At 43.4% G+C, this 25,523-nt stretch overlaps 1 protein-coding gene across 4 annotated transcripts in view; it reads right to left on the minus strand.

Annotated features, from left to right (window-relative positions):
* The window catches only part of REPS2 (RALBP1 associated Eps domain containing 2), a 235,483-nt gene that overhangs the window by 156,190 nt on the left and 53,770 nt on the right, over positions 1-25,523 (minus strand). For 3 of the 4 annotated variants that reach the window (XM_060087427.1, XM_060087429.1, XM_060087426.1), the window contains exon 2: positions 9,444-9,567. In XM_060087427.1, the coding sequence (XP_059943410.1) occupies positions 9,444-9,567 (124 nt within the window). Of the gene's footprint in view, positions 1-9,443; positions 9,568-15,877; positions 15,950-25,523 lie in introns of those variants that run through there. The other variant, XM_060087430.1, reaches the window with a different exon arrangement.

A 25,523-nucleotide genomic window follows, 5' to 3' on the forward strand; every position in this document is an offset into this window, starting at 1 on the left:
AAAGAAGTAAGTGCTTGGCATTTGTAAGCTCCCTGACCAGCGTTTCACTGGTGTTCAACAGATAACTCTGGGAACAATGGAACACAAACCCAGCTGATGAATATCAACTATGACACTGGAGCCCCCAGCTGTCCTTTAGGACACCGTCACGTCACACATTCTCCTTCCCTGGCTATGGCATTTCTCCAGAACTGTTCACCTGGGAAAGAACCTCCCTCCCCCCAGATAGCAAAAGACAAAATACAGCTGAATTTCTCTCGTACTTTCTTTGTTTACAAGGTTTTAAACAATTCTCACTTAACAGAATTGTAACCATATATAATGATATCCCTATCATTGAAAAGTTTAATGAAGGTGCTATTTTTCTTAAGCTGCTGCAAGCTCTTTTTTTTTTAATGCTGCAAGCTTTTAAAAAGTGAAAAGTAAAACTCTAGTTTGTCGATGTTCAGCCTAAATGTTGTTTCCTAGTCATGTGTACACCAAATTTAATAGTGCAACTTTATTAGAAAATTAAACAGTAAAGTACCTGCTATCCAGTGATTTATGTCAAGTAATCACAGGAGAAGATTTATTTGTAGTAGTTGTTTAGAATCTTTTCTCCCAAACTGAATTAATACCAGGAAACACATCAAGAGTTCAAATGAAATACTGATAGGGGCCAAGGACACAATGAGCACAGCAATCATTTGTTTCATAATGGCATCTTATGTTGTATTCTTTGAACACAGAAATGCTTTGTATATTAAATAGAAATGACTATTTTTCCCTTCCACAAAGAAAACTATGCCTCTCCTTTTTTATACAAGTGACCCTCTAAGGGAAAAAATCCTTTGTTTTCCCATGTTTGATGCAGCCATGAATATAAGAAATACTTCAATCTCCTCAACCCATTAAAAGAAACATAAGCAGCATAAATGCAGTAACAAATGGCAAATTACAAAGTGGCAGCGGCTGTGCAGTGTCCTCCCACGCTGTCCACTGGAAATATAATGTCAGCCACATATATTATTGTAAATTGTGTAGTAGCTACATTACCAAAAAAAATGTTAAGTAAAGAAGCCAGTGACAAAAATACAAATACTGCATCGTTTCACTTACTTGAGGGATCAATCGTCAAACTCATAGAAACAGAAAGTAGAATGGTGGGTGCCAGGGGCCCGGGGTGAAGGGGAGTGAGGAGTTGTTTAAGGGGGGGCGGAGTTTCCATTTTGCAAGGTGGGGAGATTGGTCGCACAACAACGTGAATATACTAAACATTACTGAACTGTACACTTAAAAATGGTGAAGATGGTAAATTTTATGTTCTATATATTTTGTCACAATAAAATTTTTGAAGTTGAAAAAAGCACAAAAGATACAGGTGAAATTAATTTAGTATATTTTAACCCAATGTTATAGATTACAGCATGTGATCAAGATAAAAATTAATATAATAGTTTACATTCTTTTTTCAGACTAATGCTTCAAACCCCCATGTGTACTTACCTGTACCACAGACCTCAATTCAGATACACCACATTTCAGGCACTCAGGCGCCACAGTAGTGTGGCTACTGGCTACCCTACTGGAACAGCACAGTTTGGCTGATGGTTGCTATGAAGGAATATGGACCATTATGGCCAGAAATCTGGATTTGACTAAGAAATACTATAATGTTAAATGTTAACAACTAACTGATTTCTTCTTAAATTACGTAAGTATTTTGTATGGAGGGATGATTTATATAAAGCTTAAGTGTACCACCTGAAGACTTTTAACAAATGTATATATAAGCTCATAGCAAACACCCAAATTAAGATACATTTCCATCATATAGAATTTGCCTTCATATCCCTTTCTAGTTAATCCCCTCGCCTTGTCCCACTTAGCAACCTATTCTAATTTCTAAATCCACAGATTACCTTTGCCATTATAGAACTTCACAAAATGGTATCATACAATATTAATCTTTGTGACCACCTTCTCTGACCAACACTTTGTCTGTGATAATCATCCAATGCACCACATAATCATCCAAAGACATAATTCATTCTTTTTCATTGCTATGGAATAATCCATTCTTTTTCATTGCTATGGAATAATCCATTTTTTATGAATATATTGAGATTTTTTAAATCCAGTCTCCTGTGATGAACATTTGGGTTGTTTCCAGTTTGGAGCCATTAGGAATATAGCTGCTGTGAACATTCTTATAGATGGTTTTTGACAGACATGAATTCATTTATCTTGGGGATATACCTATGGACCACATTCAACCTGCTGCCTATTATTATGCACAAAGTAAGCTATAAGGATGTATTGTACAACAGAGGGAATATAGCCAATGCTTTATAATAACTATAAATGGAATATAACCTTGAAAAATTGTGAATCACTATGCCGTATACCTGTAACTTACATAATATTGTACATCAAGGTATACTTCAGTTTTAAAAAATAGTATTACCATTAAAAAAAAGAATGGGTTTTACATTTTTGAATGTTTGGAAAACATCAAAAGAAAAATATTTCAGGACGTGAAAATTATGAAATACAAATTTCAATGTCCATAAATAGTTTCACTGGAACACAGCCACACTCTTTTGTTTACGTATTGTCCACTTCTGCTTTCACAGTTCTGGGGCAGAGTTGGATATTTGCAACAAAGGCCACATGGCTCACAAAGCCTAAAATATCCACTACCTAGCCCTTTACAGGGAAAGTTTGTTGACCCCTGTGTTACACAATACAGTGGTTCAAGTAAAATGTAGTCTTACTAAAACAATACAGTTGCATTTAATGGAAAAATATTTTACATTACTTGAGTTTTTCATTTACATTTTAAATAATTTAAATTAATTATTAATTTAATTAAAAATTCAGTTCCTCACTCGCACTACACACATTTTTAACGCTCAGTAGCCAGCCGCACGTGGCTAGTGACTACCATATGAGACAGCTACTAGTGGTACACCCCTTTCTCCACGGGAGCCATTGAAGCTCAAAGAGATTAAGAAACTTGCCTGAGGGTACACAAATAAAGAGTGATGGAGCAGGGATTCAAAATCAGGTAGTCTACTGCTAGGGCCTACACTCTTAGCCACTAGGCTACACTGTCATCCTGAAAATGAAAATAGTCTTTGTATTGCAGGTTTGAACATTCAGGCTGAAACTGTGGCGTTTCAGAGGGGGAAATGGTCGAGAGAAAATCTACTGGAATTATCCACATCTTACAGGTGAGGAACTGAGCCCAAGAAGGGGAGGGTGGGTCTTGTCTTACTCATGCAGCAAAATGGCGGCAGAGCTACAGCCTTAACAACACTCCTGGCCTCCTGGGGCTCCCTTCTCTTCCCACTACTTTTCGTCGCCTATTCATTTATACCAGTTACTTATAGGTTAACAAAAATGAATGACAACGATGTTCAGTAATTCCAAAGTGAAGCCGAACCCACACATTTTCCTTAAGTTACTTTGGAAAAACATCAGGTTGGTCTTACTAACCCAAACCTGGGTTGATCAAAGCCTTATAATCGCCTACCTGCACTATCCACCTGTTAATTTGGAAAAACTTGTTGCTAAGTTGGAAAGGGGAAGCTAGATAGCTAGATGAGCAGGTGAAGGCTGGTGTGGGAAGGCTGATCTTATAATTTTTTTGGAGGGGTGATGGTAAGTTACAATTATCCATTATCAATTTCATAAAAGAGCATTTAACAAAAGGAAACCAAAAAAACCATCTTAAAATTGAACACATTTCCTTTTATAAATAACTCACTCCTTTGTCCTAATTCTTTCTCCTTTCCCTATAGACTGTGCCAGACTACCACCAGGTCAGGAATGAGGAACACAGCCCTAGAAGCCACATGAATCACATTATTGCACTACTGGGGTTCAGAGACTCCCCTTTAAAGGGGCTGTGGAAAAAAATCAAGGGGTCTGTCATGTTGGATAAGAAAGTAAATTACATCTTTATTCTCCCTACCCTAACCATAAGTTAGCATTTCTTTCAATTATGAATGTAAGCAATTAACTGCTGTAATATCGTTAGCAGTGCTTGCAACTTTGTCACCCACCGAAATCAGGTATTTTTATATCACATTACAGTTGCTGTGGACATCCTGAAGTACTGTTTATGTTCATCACTGTTCTGAAAGTATGCTAGTTATTTGGATCACAGATCTTTTATTTAATACATTAATAAAGAAGCATGTATATTGCTATATAACAACTTTTTTAAATATCTCAGTTTTAATTTCAAAATACAGTTGACCCTTGAACAACGTAGCTTTGAACACTGTGAGTCCACTTATACGCAGATATTTTTCAAGAGTAAATACTACAGAACTACACGGTCTGCGGTTGGCTGGGTCCATGGATGTGGAGGAACAGCGGATATGGAGGGCCGACTATAAATTACACATGTATTAACCCTCCAGTTGTTCAAGGGTCAGTTTTAATTGGTTTCCTTTATAATCCCACATCGTTGTACACATTTAAAATATTACTCCAAAACAGAGACACAGATGTAGAGAAAAAAACGTATGGCTACCAAGGCGGGGGGAAGTGGGGGGGGTACGAATTGGTGGATTGGGATTGACATAGATACAGTACTATGTATAAAATAGAGAACTAATGAGAACCTGCTGTATAGCACAGGGAACTCTACTCACTGCTCTGTGGTGACCTAAATGGGAAGGAAATCCAAAAATGAGGGGATATATGTATACATATACCTGATTCACTTTGCTGTACAGCAGAACTAACACAACATTGTAAAGCAACTATACTCCAATAAAAATTAAAAAAAAAAAAAAAACATTATCCCAAGAAGGGGTCCACAAGCTTCACACTGCCAAAGGGGCCCATGGCACCAAAAAGCTTCAAAACCCTACTCTTGACCCTGCTACACCTTCCCTCGGTCCTCACACCCACTCTTGGCCTGTCTTCGGAAAGGAGGAAGGTACAGGAGCTCCCAGGGCAAATGTTCGCACGTGGTTTCCTCTGCAGGAATTCTCTGCTGGCCCCGAACTTCACACCCGCCGTCCGCCCTTCTAAGTCAGCTTTCACCAAACGTGTTGCCCCAGCTCCCACTAGGGTGAGGCCAGAGAGAAGCCTGGGGCCAGCCCTCTCAGGGCCCTGGAAAGGCAGTGTCAGCACTTGCAGGGCCCGGGGAGCGAGCATCCCCTACAGTTAGTTATACACCCTGGGCGCCTCTTGCCTACCCCCAGTTCAGGCCCTGATGTGACCAAATCTGTACTCAGAGCTTAAGCAAAGCTCCTGAAAATACTCCACCCAGCTGTCTTTAGAAGTCACTCTGAACCCTGGCTCCACAGAAGAATCACCTGGGGAGCTCTGAAAACCCCCCCCCACGCTCAGGCCACACCCCTGAGACTAATTTAATGATAATTTCTGCAGGTGGCCCCAGGTACTTGTATTTTTTATTTTGCATTTAAAGTTACCTAGATGATTCTCAAGTGCAGACGAGGGTGGGAATCAAAGCCTGAGAAAGATGACTTCTGTAGGCATCCCTCAGGAGTTCCAGGTGAACCTGAATTCCAAATGTTTGAGTTTAAAGAGTGGCAGCTGATTAAGACTCGCTCCCCATGCATAGGCATTTATGTCTTCATTCATTCAATCATTCAGTCATTCATTCATTCATTCAACAAACATGCTCTGAGTACCCACAAGGCCCCTCGGTGCAGGGATTACCAGATGCCCCTCCCTTCCCCTTGGACTTGCAGACTGCTGAGGAAGACAGACAAAAAACTTGTCAAACCTGTAAAGGAGTATCTACAAACTCTGATAAAAGTCCTATGAAGGAGCAGGCAGTGAGAGAGAATAAAGTAGGGAGGGGCCTGCCACATTATCTAGCATTAGGGCCCATCCAAGGAGTACCTCATTCCCTAGGGATGTGTGCTTTTTAAGTTACTATTTACTCTTGATTAGGCATTTTACAATACTGAAAGGGTAGATATTAACTTGCAGAAAACTGTTAGCTAACAAATACTTCTTGTCTGACAGCAATGCAAATGAATTTTATCTTAGAAAACAGTATAATAATCCAGTTACAGTTTTATTGTGCTGTAGGGCATTAATCAATTTTATATGTAATTTAGCAATCTTATTCCAGCATTCTTTCTTTCCATGACTATAAATACTTCTGACTTTCTTAAACCAGCTTTACTACATGCTGGTTCCTTTGTTGATGAATTAATCTGACGGGACATACTTTAGATAGGATGGTGGGGACAGCCTCGGAATCCTGAAGAATAAGGAGGAGGAGCCAGCATGGGAAGGAGAGAGGGGAAAACAGACCGCTAGCAACCCAACACGTCGACATAACATATAGTCTTTCCTACAACAGGAAAAGAGGTGGCCCAGAAATGGCTAGAAGGCCAGTGAGGCTGGGGGACAGACTGCAAGCAAGAAGAAGAGGTTTGAGATGAGGACGGAGAAGTAGGCAGAGACTAGGTTATGCAGGGCCTTAGAGATCAGTGTAGGGACTCCGAACATAGCACTATGTACAACAAGCAACCACTGGGAGGGTTTCAAGAAGCTGGATAAAATGATCTGGTGGCTATTTTGAAAAGATCACTCTTACCGCGGTGTGGGAAAAGAGACTGGAGTAGAGAAGAGAGAAGGCCAAGAAACCAATGACAAAATCATCGTGGTGCTCAGGTGTGGCTGCAGGTGGCCTGGTCCAGCAGAGGCAGAGACATAGAGGGAATGGGCAGTGGATTTTGATGGATTATATTGTGAATGAGGGAAAGGGGGGAATCAAGAAGGGCTGCTAGGGCTTCCCTGGTGGCGCAGTGGTTGAGAGTCCGCCTGCCGATGCAAGGGACACGGGTTCGTGCCCCGGTCCGGGAAGATCCCACATGCCGCGGAGCGACTGGGCCCGTGAGACATGGCCGCTGAGCCTGCGCGTCCAGAGCCTGTGCTCCGCAACGGGAGAGGCCACAACAGTGAGAGGCCCACGTACCGCAAAAAAAAAAAAAAAAAAAAAAAGAAGGGCTTCTACCCACATGCTGTGCAGTGCAGCCAAAAAATAAGAAAAAATAAATATCAAAAAAAAAAAAAGAATGGCTTTTAAGTTCCTGGCTTAAGCAACTGCATATGGTAGGGGTATTCAGCAAAATGGGAACGGCTAGGGGTTACAGGTTAACACACACATACACACAGGCACATGTCATTCATGAAATAAGGGTATGACTCTTACAAAAGGAGGGGCAGACTCACAACTGCTTGGGGGTGACAGGGCCTTTTAAAGGTAGTATAGCCTTTCAGATTAGGTTCTCAGAGAGCATTCTCTTCGGCCTTCAAGGTTTGTGTCATCAAACATTAAGCTAATGGATTTCAAGCAACAAATCGGAAAATGCTAAGTAGCAGCTCAAAGTTTGGCCCAGTCTTGCCCTCATCCTTACGCAACATATGCTGACTGCAAATAACTATCATTTAATAAATCTTTAAATGAAGGAAGGAAATTCGGAATTAACTCTGAGTATACTTAAACCCTCAGAGGTAAAAGGCAGCATCAGGATTTATAAAATACAATGGAGAAAGCCTTGTATTTGGGAAAAGGGTTAATCCTTTACACAAGTGATAACTTAGTCCATCCCTTCCACCCCCTCCCTCCAGGAAATTAAGCTGTAGGTCTGAGCACAAATCAGGTAAAAGACTTCAGTCTAACCAGATATAAGCAACAAAGGTGTCAGAAGTTTATTCTTTTATACAACAAAGCAGCTCTTAACTCTTCCAGAAGATGAAGTTGGGGGATGCTACAATAAAGCTTAATGACCGTTTACAATGGAATGGAAACTATCACTGCCTACCACAAATTGAAATTCAGTGAGCTGTAACTTTGAACTAATCACAGCAAATGAATGATAGCAGTGACCATTAGACACCAAACCAGCCACTGAAATAATACTTCATCATGAAACCTATTTTGGAACCAAATTTTCTAATACTGAGGGATGCTTTGGGGGTCAGATTTTTTTTTCCCATTCGGAAAACATCCAGGATTACAGATTAGAGTCAGCACCTTACTAAACAGAAAGAATCATCCAGAAGAGGCTACTCTGCATAGCAATGAAGAGCATGGGAACTGGAGGCTGAGCTCCTGGCTAGAGCTGGTTAGAACATTACAATCCTTAGGCAAGTTACTCAACCTGACCCACCGCAAAGCAGGAAGCGAGCCTTTATTCCATTAGGCACTGAGATTTCAATGGTACTTGTTATCACAGCTTATCGAAGGCAATGGAAACTGACACAATTATCTAATTTAGGTAGATGTCATGAGGACTAAATGAGACAGTGTCTGGCACCCACTAAGCCTTTAATAAATGTTAGCAGGATGATTGCGGCCTCCTGATGGTTAGTGTAAAAAGGCTTCATTTCTCATAGTCAAGCGATCAGAATGTTCTCTGCTATTTGCAGCTGTCCTACAAGGTTGTCATGGACGAACCATAAATCCTCAACCCACGTCGAGGTCCACCAGGGACTTCAGAGAACAGGTAGGAACAGCTGAGTGATTTTTATCTCAAAATGAGGAAAAGGAGGGGCTTCCCTGGTGGCGCAGTGGTTGAGAGTCCGCCTGCCGGTGCAGGGGACGTGGGTTCGTGCCCCGGTCCGGGAGGATCCCATGTGCCGCAGAGCAGCTGGGTCCATACCGCAAAAAAAAAAAAATGAGGAAAAGGACAAAGTTCCTGCATAGCTGTGTGGCCATAGGAAAGTAATTCATATCAGAGTGAACTCAAAAAGGACCTCAGCACATCCACTGAATAATCACCTTCTTTAAACAGCCTGGTAAAACCAGTACTGAAGCAGTGCAAATGATGCTAAGAGTTTGGGGCTTTACTTTTGGTTTAAGTGCTCAAGTATGTTGTGGGTTAGGGGCAGGGACAGCAAGGTAAGAAAATGGTAAATCAAAGCTTTGAGAAGATAAATTCATTCTGCAAAACTTTTGGTAGCCCCCGAGTACGTAACAATCATGAAAATAGTGCTTTGGGAATTGGGAGATTAAAAGATGATCATACCTGACGTGCCTGGCAGGGAAAGAAGAGAGACAGAAGGGGCAGTTCCACTCAAATTCTCCCAGTTACTCAGCCCTAACAGAGCCTTAAACGACATTATAGACTCCTCGAGTGGAAAATTAAACGGTCTTATTATTTTGCCACAGGCTCTAGAATCCCCATCCCAACCTCTGCCGGCTAAAGAACGAAATCTATTTTTAACTGCAAGTGAGTTAAAAGGAACTAATCTCAGGTCACTCTCTGAATTTTTTTCTCATTAAAAAAAAAAAACACTAAGATACCTGGTAAGTTTTATTTTACTTTAAAGAAGAGTTAGAAGAAAGGAAAAATTCCACAAATGCTTATAGAACAGGCCTTAAACCCACTAAAAATAGTTCTCACAAACAGGAAACCTGTCATGGATAATAAAATGTATCAATGGGAGATACTTACCACATTTAATACTCTCTATCCGCACGGGGAGGCCAGACTGTGCTGCAGCAATTAATTTCAGGGCAAGGTAAAACTGTGTTGGACCAAAATAACCAACCCGCTTGACACCACAGAGTTCTGTGATCTGAAAACAGACAAGAGAAGGGATGCTGAAAACTCCATTTCATAACAGCAAAATGAGACAAAATAGATTATGAAATCTCAAGGATTTCATGGGGTAACTAATCAAAAAGTCCCTGGAGAACCTACGGGTACACGCTGGTTGGATTCTTTTTCCTCCAGTTTGCAGGGAGGTTTTCAATTTGGATAATTCAATTCTACCTACGCGTGATGTTTCAGGACTGGGTGATTATTCCTCCTCTTTCAAAGATAAAAATAAAGGTGACAAAAAGATGGCTGTTAAGCTTCTTACAAAACAGTGACTTTTTCAGGGAGTGGATTGTAACATACAAAGTCTGAAGTCTAGAAGTCACTGGGGTGAAAAGAGAACAGATTAGTCATAACCACTACTTGTGGATTATCCTAGTTGATCGAAATTAAAAGTGAGTTCATTTTTTTAATGATTTTTAAAATTAATTAATTTATTTAATTTATTTATTTTTGGCTGCGTTGGGTCTTCGTTGCTACACATGGGCTTTCTCTAGTTGCAGTGAGTGGGGGCTGCTCTTTGTTGCGGTGCGTGGTCTTCTCCTGGCGGTGGCTTCTCGTTGCAGAGCACAGGCTCTAGGCACGCAGCTTCAGTAGTTGTGGCTCGCGGGCTCCCGAGAGCAGGCTCAGTAGTTGTGGTGCACAGCCTTAGTTGCTCCGTGGCATATAGGATCTTCCCGGACCAGGGACTGAACCCATGTCCCCTGCATTGGCAGGCAGATTCTTAACCACTGCGCCACCGGGGAAACCTGAGTTCATTATTTTTCAAGTTCTCAAGCAAAATGATTTCCTAAACATTAAAATTACATCTTGAGTGCACACTTCAGAGAAAAAAAAGTAACATACACACAAATATTATCAAGATATTGCAATCTTTCATTTGCAGACCTTAAACTAACATGATATGCCCTATTGGTAGTTTAAAAATAACATTAAATATTCAATGACTTTTTTTGTGGGGGGGCTGCGCTGGGTTTTTGTTGCTTTGCTCGGGCTTTCTCTAGTTGCAGTGCGCAGTCTTCTCCTCACAGTGGCTTCTCTTGCTGCGGAGCACAAGCTCTAGGCGCGTGGGCTTCAGTAGTTGTGGCTCACAGGCTCTAGAGCGCAGGCTCAGTAGTTGTGGCGCATGGGCTTAGTTGCTCCGCGGCATGTGGGACCAGGGCTCGAACCCATGTCCCCTGAATTGGCAGGCGGATTCTTAACCACCACGCCACCAGGGAATTCCCTTCAATGACTTCTTTAAAGTTACTTCAAAGTAACAGATACTCAAAAGTTCAAATAATAGTAAGTGGGGGTGAAGAAGTAAGAAGCACCCCCACTCCCTGTGCCCCAGAGGAAAACACTATACATTTCTTCTAGAAATGTTCTCAGCATATATATATAGCACACACCTGTTTTTCTTGTTGCTTATTCAAACTTTATGAAAATAGAATACCACATACTATTTTGCAACTTGCTTTTCATTTAGCATCATCCCCTGAATATTTTTCTCTAGCGCACAGTTAAAATTACCGCTTTAACAACTGCATAATATTCTGCTATAAAGATACACTGTGCATTTTTTATTATTCTTAGTTGGTCTTATGGATAGAGTTTAGATTTCCTATAATTAACCTCACAAACACTTTCAGAACAAACTATAAACAGACACTAAGTAATCTGAAGAAAATTCCTATTAAAATTCAACTGGGATGTCAACAAAAAATAACAGAATAAGGGTCTCCAAAAATTCTCTCCTCCATCAGAGCAATGAGAAACCAACTAAAATGGACACAACTCTGGAAATTAACCAAAAGTCTGCAGCAATCCGGGGAGTGTTTATTCAAGAAAAACAGCTGAATCTCAGAAAGCACAGCAAGCTTTGTGGCATTTTAACTGGCCTTACTTCCATTCTCTCCCACCCGCATTCCAGGTATTTTCACTGTACTGCAGGCAACCCCAGCCTGCAGTCACAGTGAGACTGGCAGCCACAGAAGGAGTCAGGACAGAGCTGGGCTCCTTGGATGTGAAGACTAGTGTTTGTCATCAAACTCGGGTAGTTTTTGGCTATTATTTCCTCAAATATTTTTCTGGCCCTCTCTCTCTTTCTCCTGGTGGTACTTCTGGTACTTCCAGTAGCCCACAGTCCACCTCTCCTAGCCCTAAACTATGAGCTGGGGTTGGGGGGAGTGAGTCCTGTCTTCTCGGCTAGATGCACCGAAAACAGAGCCTCCACCATGTGGAACTGGTGGGGGTGGGGAGAGGAAGAGGTCGTGGCTCAAAGGCTGCTGGCTCACTGTTCTTACTAAGATTTAGGAGATTTTCTTGAATAAATGTTTCTACATTTGCTGTATGTCTTCAGGTCAATTTCCAGAGACTTTAAATGATTATCCTTTACAGTTTTTACCAGTTAAGAGGCTGTTTCATTGGAAAGAGGATCTGCTGAGTTTCTCACACTGCCATTCCAAAGTCTCAACCCTCCCAGATTCATTCTTTTTTTTTTTTTTTTTTTTTTTTGGCGGTACGCGGGCCTCTACTGTTGTGGCCTCTCCCGTTGCGGAGCACAGGCTCCGGACGCGCAGGCTCAGCGGCCATGGCTCACGGGCCCAGCCGCTCCGCGGCATGTGGGATCTTCCCGGACCGGGGCACGAACCAGCGTCCCCTGCATTGGCAGGCGGACTCTCAACCACTGCGCCACCAGGGAAGCCCCAGATTCATTCTTGAGTGGAGAAGCAATAGGGTGTTATGGTAAAGAGAACAGTTCTTGGAGTAAATGACTTAGGTGTGAATCCTGGCCCTAGCACCAACCGGCTACCTGTATAACCTAAGGCAAGTTGCTTATCTCTTGTGCCTCAGTCTCCCCTTAAGTGTAAACAGGTACTTACCTCACGAAGGCTAAAGTAGTAGTGCCCACAATAGTGTCCATTCAATAAACATGCCATTGTCTAATTTTTTGGTCTACTTGTTTATTTTGCTCCCATTCTAGCTGCAAATTAGAATAACCTGAGGAGCTTTTGAAAAATAAAGAGACCTAGCCTCCACCCCCAAAAGATTCTGCTTTAATTGGTCAGTGGTGTGGCCCAGTCATGGGTATTTTTCTAAAGCTCTCAAGGTAATTCTAATGTGCAGCCAAGGTTGAGAATCACTGCTCTTTGGTAATCTCATTCTTTCCCCAGGCTTCAGTGACCATCCAAATGCTAATGATCACCAAACCGCTCTCTCCAAACCTAAGAACTCAGATACTTCATGCACTTTTCCAAAACCGTACTGGACATCTCTACGTGGACACCCTAAGCCATCTCAGACATAACATAAATTAAATAAGCCCTACTCACTTGCCTCTCCCCACATATCCTTGAACCTGCAGATCTTCCAGCAGCCCTCGCCTCAGTTGCTGGCATCAACAATTCCATATCCCAAAGCGGAAACTTATCTTCGACGCTAACCACATCCACATCTATCACAGAACCATCTGCCAAATCAAGGCTATCTTCTCCTCTGTCATGCCTTAATCCTTCCTAATATCTCACCTGGCCATCGTGACATATTTTATTTTTTAATAGAATTCACACAAATTACTGTACAGGGACAGGTTTCTTTTTTAAAGTGTGACTTTCATATAATAGTGCATCAGTTTTCCTCAGGTGTACAAGGAGGCATCAATACTTATTATCAGAATTTGTTTCTAGAAGAAATGTTGCTCTTGAAACTTAAACTTTTTTCCAATAATTTATATATTTAGCTTTTTATTGAAGTATATCCCTATAGAAAAGCATAATATACAAACAGAAAAGCATACAAATAAGTGTATGGTATGTAGTTAGATGCGTTTTCACAAATTGAATACAACTACATAACGAGCACCCAGATCAAGAAATAGGGACTTCCCTGGTGGTCCAGTGGTTAAGACTCCACGCTCCAATGCAGCGGGCCTGGGTTTAATCCCTGGTCAGGGAACTAGATCCCACGTGCCGAAATGAAGATCCCGCATGCCACAGCTAGGACCCAGCGCAGCCAAATAAATAAATACTTTTTTAAAAAAAATGAAAGAAATCAAAACTTACAAGCCTCTAGAAGCCCCCCTTCGAAGCTCCTTTCAGTCACTACCCACCCGTCATCTTCCTAACTTCTAATACTACAGATTAGTCTTGCTTGTTTCTAAACTTGTTTGTGACATTCTTCCAAGCTGTTGAGTGAAACTGCGGTTCACTCATTTTTGTTGTCACTCAGTATTATTTATCCCCTGCCACTGGACATCGGTATGGTTTCCAGTTTGGGAGGGGCTGGGGGGGGGAGTACTGAAAGTTCCAACCCTCTAACCATCTGGTCCCCTGGAAGCAGCCTCCAACCTTGTTACCTAGGGACTTTTCCAAAAGTCACCTCGTTAACATAACAAGACACCTTTATTGCTCTTATCACAGGAAATCCCAAGGGTTTTTGGAGCTCTGTGCCAGGAACTGGGTTGAAGACCAAATATATATTTCTTATTATAAAATCACATCACAATAGGCCATTTGCATGTAACTGATTCTCTACTAGGCTAAGCTCCATGAAACAGGGAGATGTATGTCTTACTCACCAGTTCCTTTCCCTGCCACGTTGATTATGCTTAATAAATAGTGGTTGAACAAATAATTTTCTCGAACCAGTCTCTCCTCAGCTCATCTTCCAACTCCAGTTCATCCTCCATAGTGCCTGCATACCTGCCTTTTAAAAGCTAACAATACTGTTCTCATGCTTAAAGGCATCTCAGCCTGGATCCCCACCACCTCAGGACAAAATCCTATCTTCTTAGCGCAGCATTAAAGTTCCTTCACAACCTGGCCCTGAGCAGCTTCTCTAGTTTCATCTCTGGACACACACATGCACACAATTCTGTAGCTGCATTCAGCTTCTCCTGCTTTCCCAAGCACATCCTGACCTTTTACATTTCTGCGCCTAAGGTACACGGCGCAGAAGATGGGAAACTAAACAGCCTTGAAGTCAAGGTTGGTCAGGCTGAAACCTAGTTTCCTCATATATATTGATAAAATAGAGATATTGTCTCTCCCATAAGACTATGAGGGAAAAAGTTAAATAATGTACTAAATGAACCCGATATGATGCTTAGCAGTGTTCAATAATTGTTGGGTTCCATCCCATTCACCTCGACCTAGAACATCCTCACTCCCCACTAGATTAAACTCAAATGTTACTGCTCTGTAGCTCCTTCTCAAGTCACCAGGTATAGTCTCTTTTCCCAGTGTACTCTCTGACTATTCAAATGTCTATAAATGTCTATCACATGATACCTTATTGTCTTGGATTTGCTCCAAAATAAAAGGAGGAAAGGGAGTAACTGGAGAGTATGGGTGAAACAAGCATTACCAAGAGTTGAAAATGCCTGAAGTTGGGTGACAGGTTTGTGAGGGCTCATCCTCCTACTGTGTATGTTTGTATACATTTTGAAATTCTCCATATTCAAGCTTTTTAATGTCTATTTCAGCACTTATCAAATATTATAATTATCTGCTCCCATTAAAATGTCTTCTCTCCAAGGGCAATGGGTAACTTCTATTTATCTCCTAGCGCAAGGATAGGCATACAGGATACAGTCCAAAAAATTCTCCATCAAGTGAATGAAGCAACCCTCACAAATAAAAAGTAAGTGAGCTTTTTTTTTTTTTCTGGCTGCATTGGGTCTTCGTTGTTGTGTGCACGCTTTCTCTAGTAGCTGCAAGCGGGGTCTACTCTTCATTACAGTGCGCGGGGTTCTCACTGTCATCGCTTCTCTTGTTGCGCAGCACAGGCTCTAGGTGTGCAGGCTTCAGTAGTTGTGGCCTGCGGGCTCTAGAGCGCAGGCTCAGTAGTTGTGGCACACAGGCTTAGTTGCTCCGTGGCATGTGGGATCTTCCCGGGCCAGGGCTCGAAGCTGTGTCCCCTGCATTGGCAGACAGATACTTAACCACTGCACCACCAGGGAAGCTCAAGTAATTGAGTTTTATAATACATTCCTTACTGTGAATAAATAAATTACACATCTTTGGATACAGGATTGCCTATACATGAAAAAAAACTAACATCATCAATATAGTCTTGCAGAGTAATTCCTTAATATTAAGAAATTGTAATCCTTGCGATATGAACAATTTAACAACTATATTTCAGTCAGTGCTAATTTATTATCAAGGTAAACTTCCTTTACCATAACTATCACATAGAACTAGAAAAGCTCTTAACTAAAGGTAACTGAAATTGCTGCTAAAATATTCACTATGATACTTCAAGACTAACACCCAGATCTGGCATTAGTAAACCGCCTCATTTACCTTGGAATCTGTCCTTTGCTCCCATATACCGGTAGAATCACTGCTTTGTAGCCAATGTAGAATATACACACATAAGTGAGGTAAGCCCATAGGCCACTCTTCTTGCTCTTTGTACACCAAATCTCCATGAGACATGCCAAGAACTTTCTGAAATAGTCAAGCCGCAAGGATGATAAATTATAGGCCTTTGGAACTTACATATGGAATCTCGTAAGCTTGAGACTTCTCAGTCCAAGATGCAGGTTAATTCTGTAAGTTTTTTTTTCTTTATTGAGGTTCAAAATGTTCTAAGTCTAAATTCTCCATGGAAAAGTTCTAAATTGTGGGTAGAAATGTTTTAATGCAATCTAAAGAAAAAATTGTGGTGCTTTATCCCAGATACTCAACTAGCAGGAGATATTTTATGTAACTGCTCCTTCAAACAGTCCCAGTTGCCAAGATTTTCTCAAAATAAAGAAAAAATGAAAAGACTCCACTCCTCTTCTTTAGTCTAAACTCCAAACCTGCAACCCTCTCAGCTGGATCCATCTTAGGTTACACATTGTGCAAAGTTCTAACACATAACAAGAACCTATGGACTCATGTTTGTTTTCTCAGGTGGAAGGCAAGAGATGGGAAGAAAAAAAAAAGGAATGGATGAAATCAACTTCCTCACAGCCTACAGATGTACGCTCAACTGTCGGGGTGCTGGACACGCATCAGAAAAATTCACTGACCATTTGGGAGGAACCTGGACCAAGTTCTGGAAGAAGATGGAAGGCCACTAAAATAGCTTCCCTCCTACCTAATTCTGAAAGATTAAGTGGCTGTGCTGAGTAATCAGTCCACACCCGTTCCAGTTTGCCTGAAATAATACTTTCCTTCTGAGCTGAAATGTAATAAATTTTCAAAACTGTTCGAAGGTTTGAATAAGCTTCCTCCTTCAAGTATTTTTAAAGACTTCCTCAGAGAGATTTAAAAATTCAAAGTTCTGGCGTGAGGGGTTGGAAGAATTCTCCAAGAACATTAGCAGACCCCTATTTTCTACTCTCCCTCCACCACAGCTCCCCAAGTTCAGAGTCTCTGCTCACAAACCTACTCCTTCAAGTCCGGCCCCCAGACTCCTGAGACCTCACACACCATCCTCCACATTGCCTCCATGATATCTTATTAAAACAAGACCGCCCCCCCCAACTCAAGCAGGCTTCCGGGGCTCCTCGTGCCCTTTCTTGTAAAACCCAGAGCCCTGACCATGGTTTTCAGGCCCTCCCACCTGGCCCAAACTACCTTGCCAACAAGCCTGTCTCCTCCCCTTCCTGCATCCAAGGCTTCAGCCACTCCAGATGCCAACCGGCCTCTCAACACAGGACAGCCATGCAGGCCTCTCGGCACCTGGCATGTCTCCCATCTGGAAGCTGGATGTCTCCCCACTTCTTTTTTGTTTGTTTGTTTTTAAATGTTTCTTTCCTTTCTTTCTTTTCTTTCCTCCCTCCCTTTCTTCCTTCCTTCTGGCTGCGCTGGGTCTTAGTTGCAGCACATGAGATGTTCGTTGCGGCATTTGGACTTCTGAGTTGTGGCATGCGGACTTCTTAGTTGCTGCATGCAGACTCTTAGTTGCGGCATGCATGTGGGATCTAGTTCCCTGACCAGGGATCAAACCCAGGCCCCCTCCATTGGGAGTGCAGTCTTACCCACTGGACCACCAGGAAAGTCCCCCTCCCCACGTCTTTACCCACCAGACTCTTTCTTCAAATCACCTCAAGACCAACCTTATCTTTGAAACCATAGTCAATTCCATTCTGTATTCCCATAGTCCTTTTCACTACTTTTCTGTCACATCACTAGCCTTTTAATAGAGCAAAATCACTATTCTGGTCATTGTCTCCCGTGTACCCCATCTCTTTCCCATACCCCTCAAGTGCCCAGCACAAGGCAAGAGTATATCTTTATCATTTGTATCCCCCAGGACTTATACTTTACAATGCTTACTACATATTCGGTTGCTCAATGAATGTTTGTTGAATTAATTGGCTTTCACAGCCCATAGTACCAAAATGCTCTTCTTTCTCTCATCTTGTAATTACTTTTACAAGTGACTGCTAAATGGGCTTTAGTCATCTCACACCACAGAGCCCAAAGAGCTCCTGCAGGAATATAACAGAGTATTAGCTGCTCTGTCCCCTACCTGCTCAGCTAGGAGGGACCAGGCAGGGTCAGAGAATGAGGATCAGACTGCACCACACTCTGCCCTGGCCCTCGGCCCCCTACCCCTGGCCCTCCGCCCCCTACCCCTGGCCCTCGGCCCCCTTCCCCGGGCCCTCGGCCCCCTACCCTTGGCCCTCCGCCCCCTACCCCTGGCCCTCGGCCCCTACCCCTGGCCCTCGGCCCCTACCCCTGGCCCTCCGCCCCCTACCCCTGGCCCTCGGCCCCTACCCCTGGCCCTCCACCCCCTACCCCTGGCCCTGGGCCCCTACCCCTGGCCGTGGGCCCCTACCCCTGGCCCTCGGCCTCTACCCCTGGCCCTCCGTCCCCTACCCCTGGCTCTCGGCCTCTACCCCTGGCCCTCCGCCCCCTTTCCCTGGCCCTCGGCCCCTACCCCTGGCCCTCCGCCCCCTACCCCTGGCCCTCCGTCCCCTACTCCTGGCCCTCGGCCCCTACCCCTGGCCCTCGGCCCCTTCCCCTGGCCCTCCGCCCCCTGCCCCTGGCCCTCGGCCCCTTCCCCTGGCCGTCGACCCCTACCCCTGGCCCTCCGCCTCCTACCCCTGGCCCTCGGCCCCTTCCCCTGGCCCTCCGCCCCCTACTCCTGGCCCTGGGCCCCTACCCCTGGCCCTGGGCCCCTTCCCCTGGCCCTCGGCCCCTTCCCCTGGCCCTCCGCCCCCGACCCCTGGCCTCACAATCTAGAACCCCTCAGTGGTGCTCCAGCCACTCAGTGCGCTAAAGATTCATCACGGCCTTCTGCCCCCAGCCTCCTTCTGCTTAGCATACCCCAGGAGACGCCAGCCTCCACAGAGGCCCCTCGAAACCAGAAATAAAGAGGATTTAAAGTATATGCGTATAAGCTGTACCTCAGCCTCTCGGGAAACAGCTGAAGAGTCAGGTCCACTGTCCTGGGTTTTCCTTTCCCACTCATGTAAACGTTCTAAATATCAAGAGGGACTTTCAGTCCAGAGGGACCTGGGTGAGCCACCCAAGAAAATATGAACCCCCAGGTCTGATCACCCAACATGAGGCGCCCCAGCACATGCCTAAGCCAAAGCCCCATCACGTTAAAGAGAAGACAGACATTCAGGGCTCACGTGTGATTTCAGACACGGAAGCCCACTAATACCTGAAAGTACTTCTTAAAGTATCCTGGGCACCTCCCCACTGAAAGTACCACACGCAGTGCCAAGACAGGAAGTAAGCTGTGCTGAACGAAACGACTTACTCTTTTCTCTCTCTCTCATCCCCCCCCAACTCCCTTTTCCTCCCTCCCTCTTTTTCCTCCCTCCCCCACCTCTAAATAGTTTACTATTCACCTACCAAAACAGGACTATTCTCCTACACTATCCCCCCATCATCACCACATCTGAGGGAGTCACCATTAGTATTATCACACAACATATGGTCCACACTCTCATGTCCTCAATCGTCTTAAAAATGGCCTATAGAACTGAATTTCCCTTCTCCCATCCAGGATTTAATCAATGTTCGTGCATTACATTTTTATCTTATGTCTCCTCTGTCTTTCCCTAATCTAAAACAATGCCACCTCCGTTCTTCATTGACACTCAATCCTTTCAGGAGTTCAGGCCAGTTGTCCTGCAGAATGTTCCACATTTTGGATTTCTGTTTCCTTGGGATAACATTCAAGTCAAACATTTCTGGCAAGAACACCACACAGGTGGTACTGTGATATAGTAAGAGGTACACAACAGTGAGGGGTACGTAATTTCCAAACATCCCACCACTAATTGCCAAGTTTGGCCATTTGGTTAAGACGGTGACTGCTAGATCTCTCCACTGCAAAAACATATTTTCACATAGTACATTGAGACCATTTGAAAATTCTATCCCCTGACAAATCAGCTTTTGACTCTGCCCAATACTAATTCCAAGTAAGTCTAGCTAAGTTATATCAGCATCTACAGAACTGGAATCTCAACACAAAAATCATAACAAACATGGGGATGATATTTATTCCATGAGGTGGCTGTCCTTACCTCCAGTTTATGCACAAATAAATGCCACAACTCAGAAAGTTCAGTGAGATGTTCAAGGTCACAGGTTCAGAGCCAGTACTCAGACCTACATGTGCCTGGGTCCAAATGTAAAGGTTTTTCCATTACATCAGGGGTTGGAAAACTGATGCTCACGAGCCGAATCTGGCCCACTGCCTGGTCTTGTATGTGCTGAGAGTGGTTTTTACAGATGAACATTTGCAGTCAATTTGATGACAGGGAACACTAACTTTGAACTCTGTGAGGTAAAACGTTATCCCCAAAACAAAAATTCCATACTTCTTACTAGTAGATCTGTACTAATCCCCCCACCCCCGCAAAAAAAAAAAAAAAAAAACTTGTACTCAATTATCATATTTTGAATTCTGTCAATAAAAACTTTGTGGAAGTTTGCTTTCTCTCTTGTCATATAAATACCTATACAATATCCTCAATTTTGCCTCTTGGCCCTCAAAGCCTAATATTTACTACCGGGCCCTTTACAGAAAGGGTTAGCAAGCCCTGATAAGACACTGCCTCCCAGAGCAATGCACGACATCCTGCAGATATGCTCAAAGCCAGGCAGAAAGGTATTTTCCTAAACTAATCAGCTACACTAAGTAAATTCCAACTTAAACAGTGAACAGTTCCAGTAGAAGAAAAGAACACACATGTATCCCCCACCGCATTTTCCACCCATTTATATACATTTGTTTAAAATTTTCAGGAGCTTTTGAACTAGGGCTTCCTACATTACTATAAACTTCCACAGCAACCAACTGGAGCCATCTTTCAGATATCAGCAAAATCTATACAATAATTCACATGCTAAAAATGATATTTTGCTTTTTTCACCCTTATTGAGGTAGTATAATTGACAAATAAAATTGCCATATATGTAAAGTGTACAATGTGATGACTTAATGTACGTATAGACTGTGAAAGGATTCCTACCATCGAGTTAATTGACACATTCATCACCTCTCATATTTACCTTTTTTGTGTGTGTAAGAACACTTAAGTTCTACTCTCTAAACAAATTTCACTTACACAATACCATTATCAACTACAGTCACCATGTTATACAGTAGATCCTCGTATCTTATTCATCTTAGGGCTGAAAGTTTGTACCCTTTCACCAGTGATTCTCCCTATTTCCTGCACCCTACAACCCCTGGCAACCACCATTCCATTCTGTTTCTATAAGGTCAACATTTTTTTTCTTTTTTTAGATTCCATATATGATACCATGCAGTATTTGTCTTCATCTGTCTTATTTCACTTATTTGCTTTTTAGTTTTAAAAGGAGAAGGTGTTATAAATCTTCATAACCATTCTTTGAAAACATCCCTATGCATCTGGAACACATAATGATCCAAGATCTCCCAACATGTAAGCTACTCCCAAGTTGCAAATCAATTTTGGAAGCTCCATTACCTTTCAGATCCCCCAAGATGCCATTTAATTTAGGACCAGAGAGACTATACTAAATTGCAGACCAAATCCAGCCAAGATAATTAATTGATAGATGAATGAATGAATGAATGAATGAATGGCAGAGGTTATGACCCCAGATCCAGCTTGTCAACATTTGTGGCCCAAGGTCAAAACTCACCCCAGTAGTAGGGAAGACCCAACCTGCCACTCTGGCTCAGATGGAATCTGAACAGGGAAAAGACTCTGGGCAAAAAACCAGGAACTTATACACTGCCAATGGAAGCACAGAACAGTATAGAGACCATTTGGCAACATCCATAAAAGTTACAATTAAAAAAATAGTTAAGGGTCTCCCTGGTGGCGCAAGTGGTTGGGAGTCCGCCTGCCGATGCAGGGGATACGGGTTCGTGCCCCGGTCTGGGAGGATCCCATATGCCGCGGAGCGGCTGGGCCCGTGAGCCATGGCCGCTGAGCCTGCGCGTCCGGAGCCTGCGCGTCCGGAGCCTGTGCTCCGCAGCGGGGGAGGCCACAACAGTGAGAGGCCCGCATACCGCAAAAAAAAAAAAAAAAAAAAAAAAAATAGTTAAAATCAAACTTTGGATCTAGCGATTCTACCTCTAGGAATTTACATTCCACTTTATACAAGCAAAATGACATATGTACAAGTTCATTCAATATGTATCACCTAAGATACACATTTGAAAACAACCAGAGGTCCATCATCTAAAATATTAATCAATTAATCAATTCATCCACACAATAGAATTCTAGGCAGCTCTAGTAGAGATCTGTCATATCTGTGATTGCCCATCATCTCTTAAAAAGGCTTTCTCGGGCTTCCCTGGGGGCACAGTGGTTGAGAGTCTGCCTGCCGATGCAGGGGACACGGGTTCGTGCCCCGGTCCGGGAAGATCCCACATGCCGCAAAGCGGCTGGGCCTGTGAGCCATGGCCGCTGAGCCTGCGCGTCCGGAGCCTGTGCTCCGCAACGGGAGAGGCCACAGCAGTGAGAGGCCCGTGTACTGCAAAAAAAAAAAAAAAAGGCTTTCTCCACTGAGAAATTTCTCATATTACAAATCTCACCTCCCAGCTTGAAAGCTGAGAATCGAATTCCTAGGCTCCTCTGCGGCTAAACTGCAAACATGTGACCAGGTCTCCATGATGGCAATATCCACACAAGACTTTGCTTGAGAAGTAAGAAGTGTAAGACAAGAGACTCTGCTCAGAGCTTCTACTTTTGCAGGGGAAGCTGCCTTCCTGGCTCAGGATGACGGTGGAAGCAACTGCGGTCCAGTCAAATCCCTGCTACCTGCTGCTCAGTACAGGCAGGAGCACAGGGGGCTCCCACCTAATACTAGAACTATGCACGGCTTGGCCATTGTTTCTGGAAAGTTAGATGCCCCCTGTTCTTCCAGCCCTCCAAACGATTCCATGAGTTACCTAAAAATCCTAATACCTTTTTGGCTTAATCATCTGGAGTGGATTCAGTTGTTTGCCACAAAAACCACCAACTAAAAAAGAATGAGGAAGCTCTTTGTGCACTCATATGGAAAGATCATTAGGTTAAACTGCTGAAAAGAAAAAAGCAAGACGCACAGTAGGGCATGGCAGGTATTTTTTTAAAAGGGGTTGAATCTAGGGCTTCCCTGGTGGCGCAGTGGTTGACAGTCCGCCTGCCGATGCAGGGGACACGGGTTCGTGCCCCGGTCCGGGAGGATCCCACATGCCACGGAGCGACTGGGCCCGTGAGCCATGGCCCCTGAGCCTGCGCATCCGGAGCCTGTGCTCTGCAACGGGAGAGGCCACAGCAGTGAGAGGCCCGCGTACTGCAAAAAAAAAAAGGGGGGGGGTGTTGAACCTAGATGCATTGACTTATATATTCATATGCTATCTCTGGAAATTGAAGCTAACAAGCTTAGCTGCAGCTGCTTCCAGGGAAGGGAATAGGTTGGCTAGGGTACAGGGGTAGGGAAGAGTTTACTGTGTTTCATTTTGTACCTTTTGAATTTTGAATCATGTGAATGTATGATCTATTTTTTAAAATGAATTCAGAAAAGTTGTAAAGAGAAAGAGACAAAGCCTGGACTTCCCTGGTGGTGCAGTGGTTAAGAATCCACCTGCCAATGCAGCGGACACAGGTTTCAGCCCTAGTCCAGGAAGATCCCACATGCTGCCGAGCAACTAAGCCCATGTGCCACAACTACTCAGCCTGCGCTCTTGAGCCCATGAGCTGCAACTACTGAGACAGGGCACCTAGAGCCCATGCTCCACAACAAGAGAAACCACTGCAGTGAGAAACCCACGCACAGCAACAAAGATTAGCCCCCGCTCGCCACAACTAGAAAAAGCCTGTGTACGGCAACGAAGATCCAACACAGCCAAAAATAAAATAAATTAAAATAAATAATTTTTTTTAAAAAAGAGACAAAGCCTAAATCCATGTCAGCAAGAACTAGTATAGACATACCCCAAAACCATTCACCTGTCACCTGCTCGAAGGGCGATTTCAAAACAATGTGCCCAGCTGGAGAAAGCTACAAAAGTCCTCCCTCACCAAGCACAGATTTCACACACACAAAGTGCTCTTTCCTTTAAGTTGTCAACATAGGACAAGGCAGCAGCTTGCTTTATCATTTTTTTGATCTCTATTTTATTTATTTCCTCTCTGATCCTTATTATATCCCTCCTTCTGACTTTACGGGTTTTTTGTTGTTCTTTTTCTAATTCTTTTAGGTGGTAGGTTAGGTTGTTTATTTGAGATTTTTCTTGTTTCTTTGAGGAAGGTCTGTGTCGCTATGAAGTTCCCTCTTAGGACTGCTTTTGCTGCATCCCATAGATTTTGTATGGTTGTGTTTCCATTGTCATTTGTCTCAAGGTTTTTTTTTTTGTTTTTTTTTTTTTGCAGTACGCGGGCCTCTCACAGTTGTGGCCTCTCCCGTTGCGGAGCACAGGCTCCGGACACACAGGCCCAGTGGCCATGGCTCACGGACCCAGCCGCTCCGCGGCATGTGGGATCTTCCCAGACCGGGGCACGAACCTGTGTCCCCTGCATCGGCAGGCGGACTCTCAACCACTGTGCCACCAGGGAAGCCCTCTCAAGGTATTTTTTAATAGCACCTTGCTTTATAAAAACTAGTCATCTTTGTCAAAGGTAGCTCTATCTAGCTGGGTGACCATGCAGAAGGCACCTGACCTCCCTCAGTCTTCCGTGTCATCTACTGGAATGAAGCAGTCAGACTATATAGAACACAAAGCTTTCTCTAGATCCAAAAATTCTAAAAAAAGGAATTGTATGGGTGAAAGCTAAAACTATGGTTTGAACCTCTCCCTCTGGCACTTACCACTTCTACTTGTATTATGGTTCTGAGGATACCTGCTACATCCCCCTAAAACAAGGCTGTAAGTCTCTTGAGGGCAAGTCCTGGATTTCTTTATAAAAACCATCCTTGTATTCCCCACAGCACACATCCCATTGATTTCTCATTAGGAAGGCTTATGGAATGAATTAAATATGCCTACTTTGACTTAACTCTTCACTCACTAATAGAACCCCTATGCATGTTGCTTTGTACCTCTGAATTGTGACTTACAGGTGAATATATCAACCTATTCCCCCCCAAAATTTTTAAGTTTTAAAGGATAGCAAGAACCTGACGTGAGCTCAGGTAAATCATTTTGTAATCACCAAATTTCAAGCAAGCAAAGGCAAAGAGAAACACAGTTGATCCTTGAACACAGGTTTGAACTGCACAGGTCCACTTATAACATGGATTTTTTTTTCAATAGTAAATACTACAAGAGCTGCAGCTGGTTGAATCCGCAGATGTGGAGGAACCGTGTATATGGAGGGCAGACTCCAAGCTACATATGGATTTTCAACTTTGGAGGATCAGCGCCCCTAATCTCCATGTTGTTCAAGGGCCAACTGTACAACATATCTTCCCAGGGTTTTGAATGTACTCTGTTTTGTTTTGTTTTGGTTCGGTTTGTTTTGGTTTGGTTTGGCTTGGTTTGGTTGGCGGTGGGGGGGGG

Source organism: Mesoplodon densirostris, chromosome X (genome assembly GCF_025265405.1).
Source record: "Mesoplodon densirostris isolate mMesDen1 chromosome X, mMesDen1 primary haplotype, whole genome shotgun sequence".
Classification (NCBI taxonomy): domain Eukaryota; kingdom Metazoa; phylum Chordata; class Mammalia; order Artiodactyla; family Ziphiidae; genus Mesoplodon; species Mesoplodon densirostris.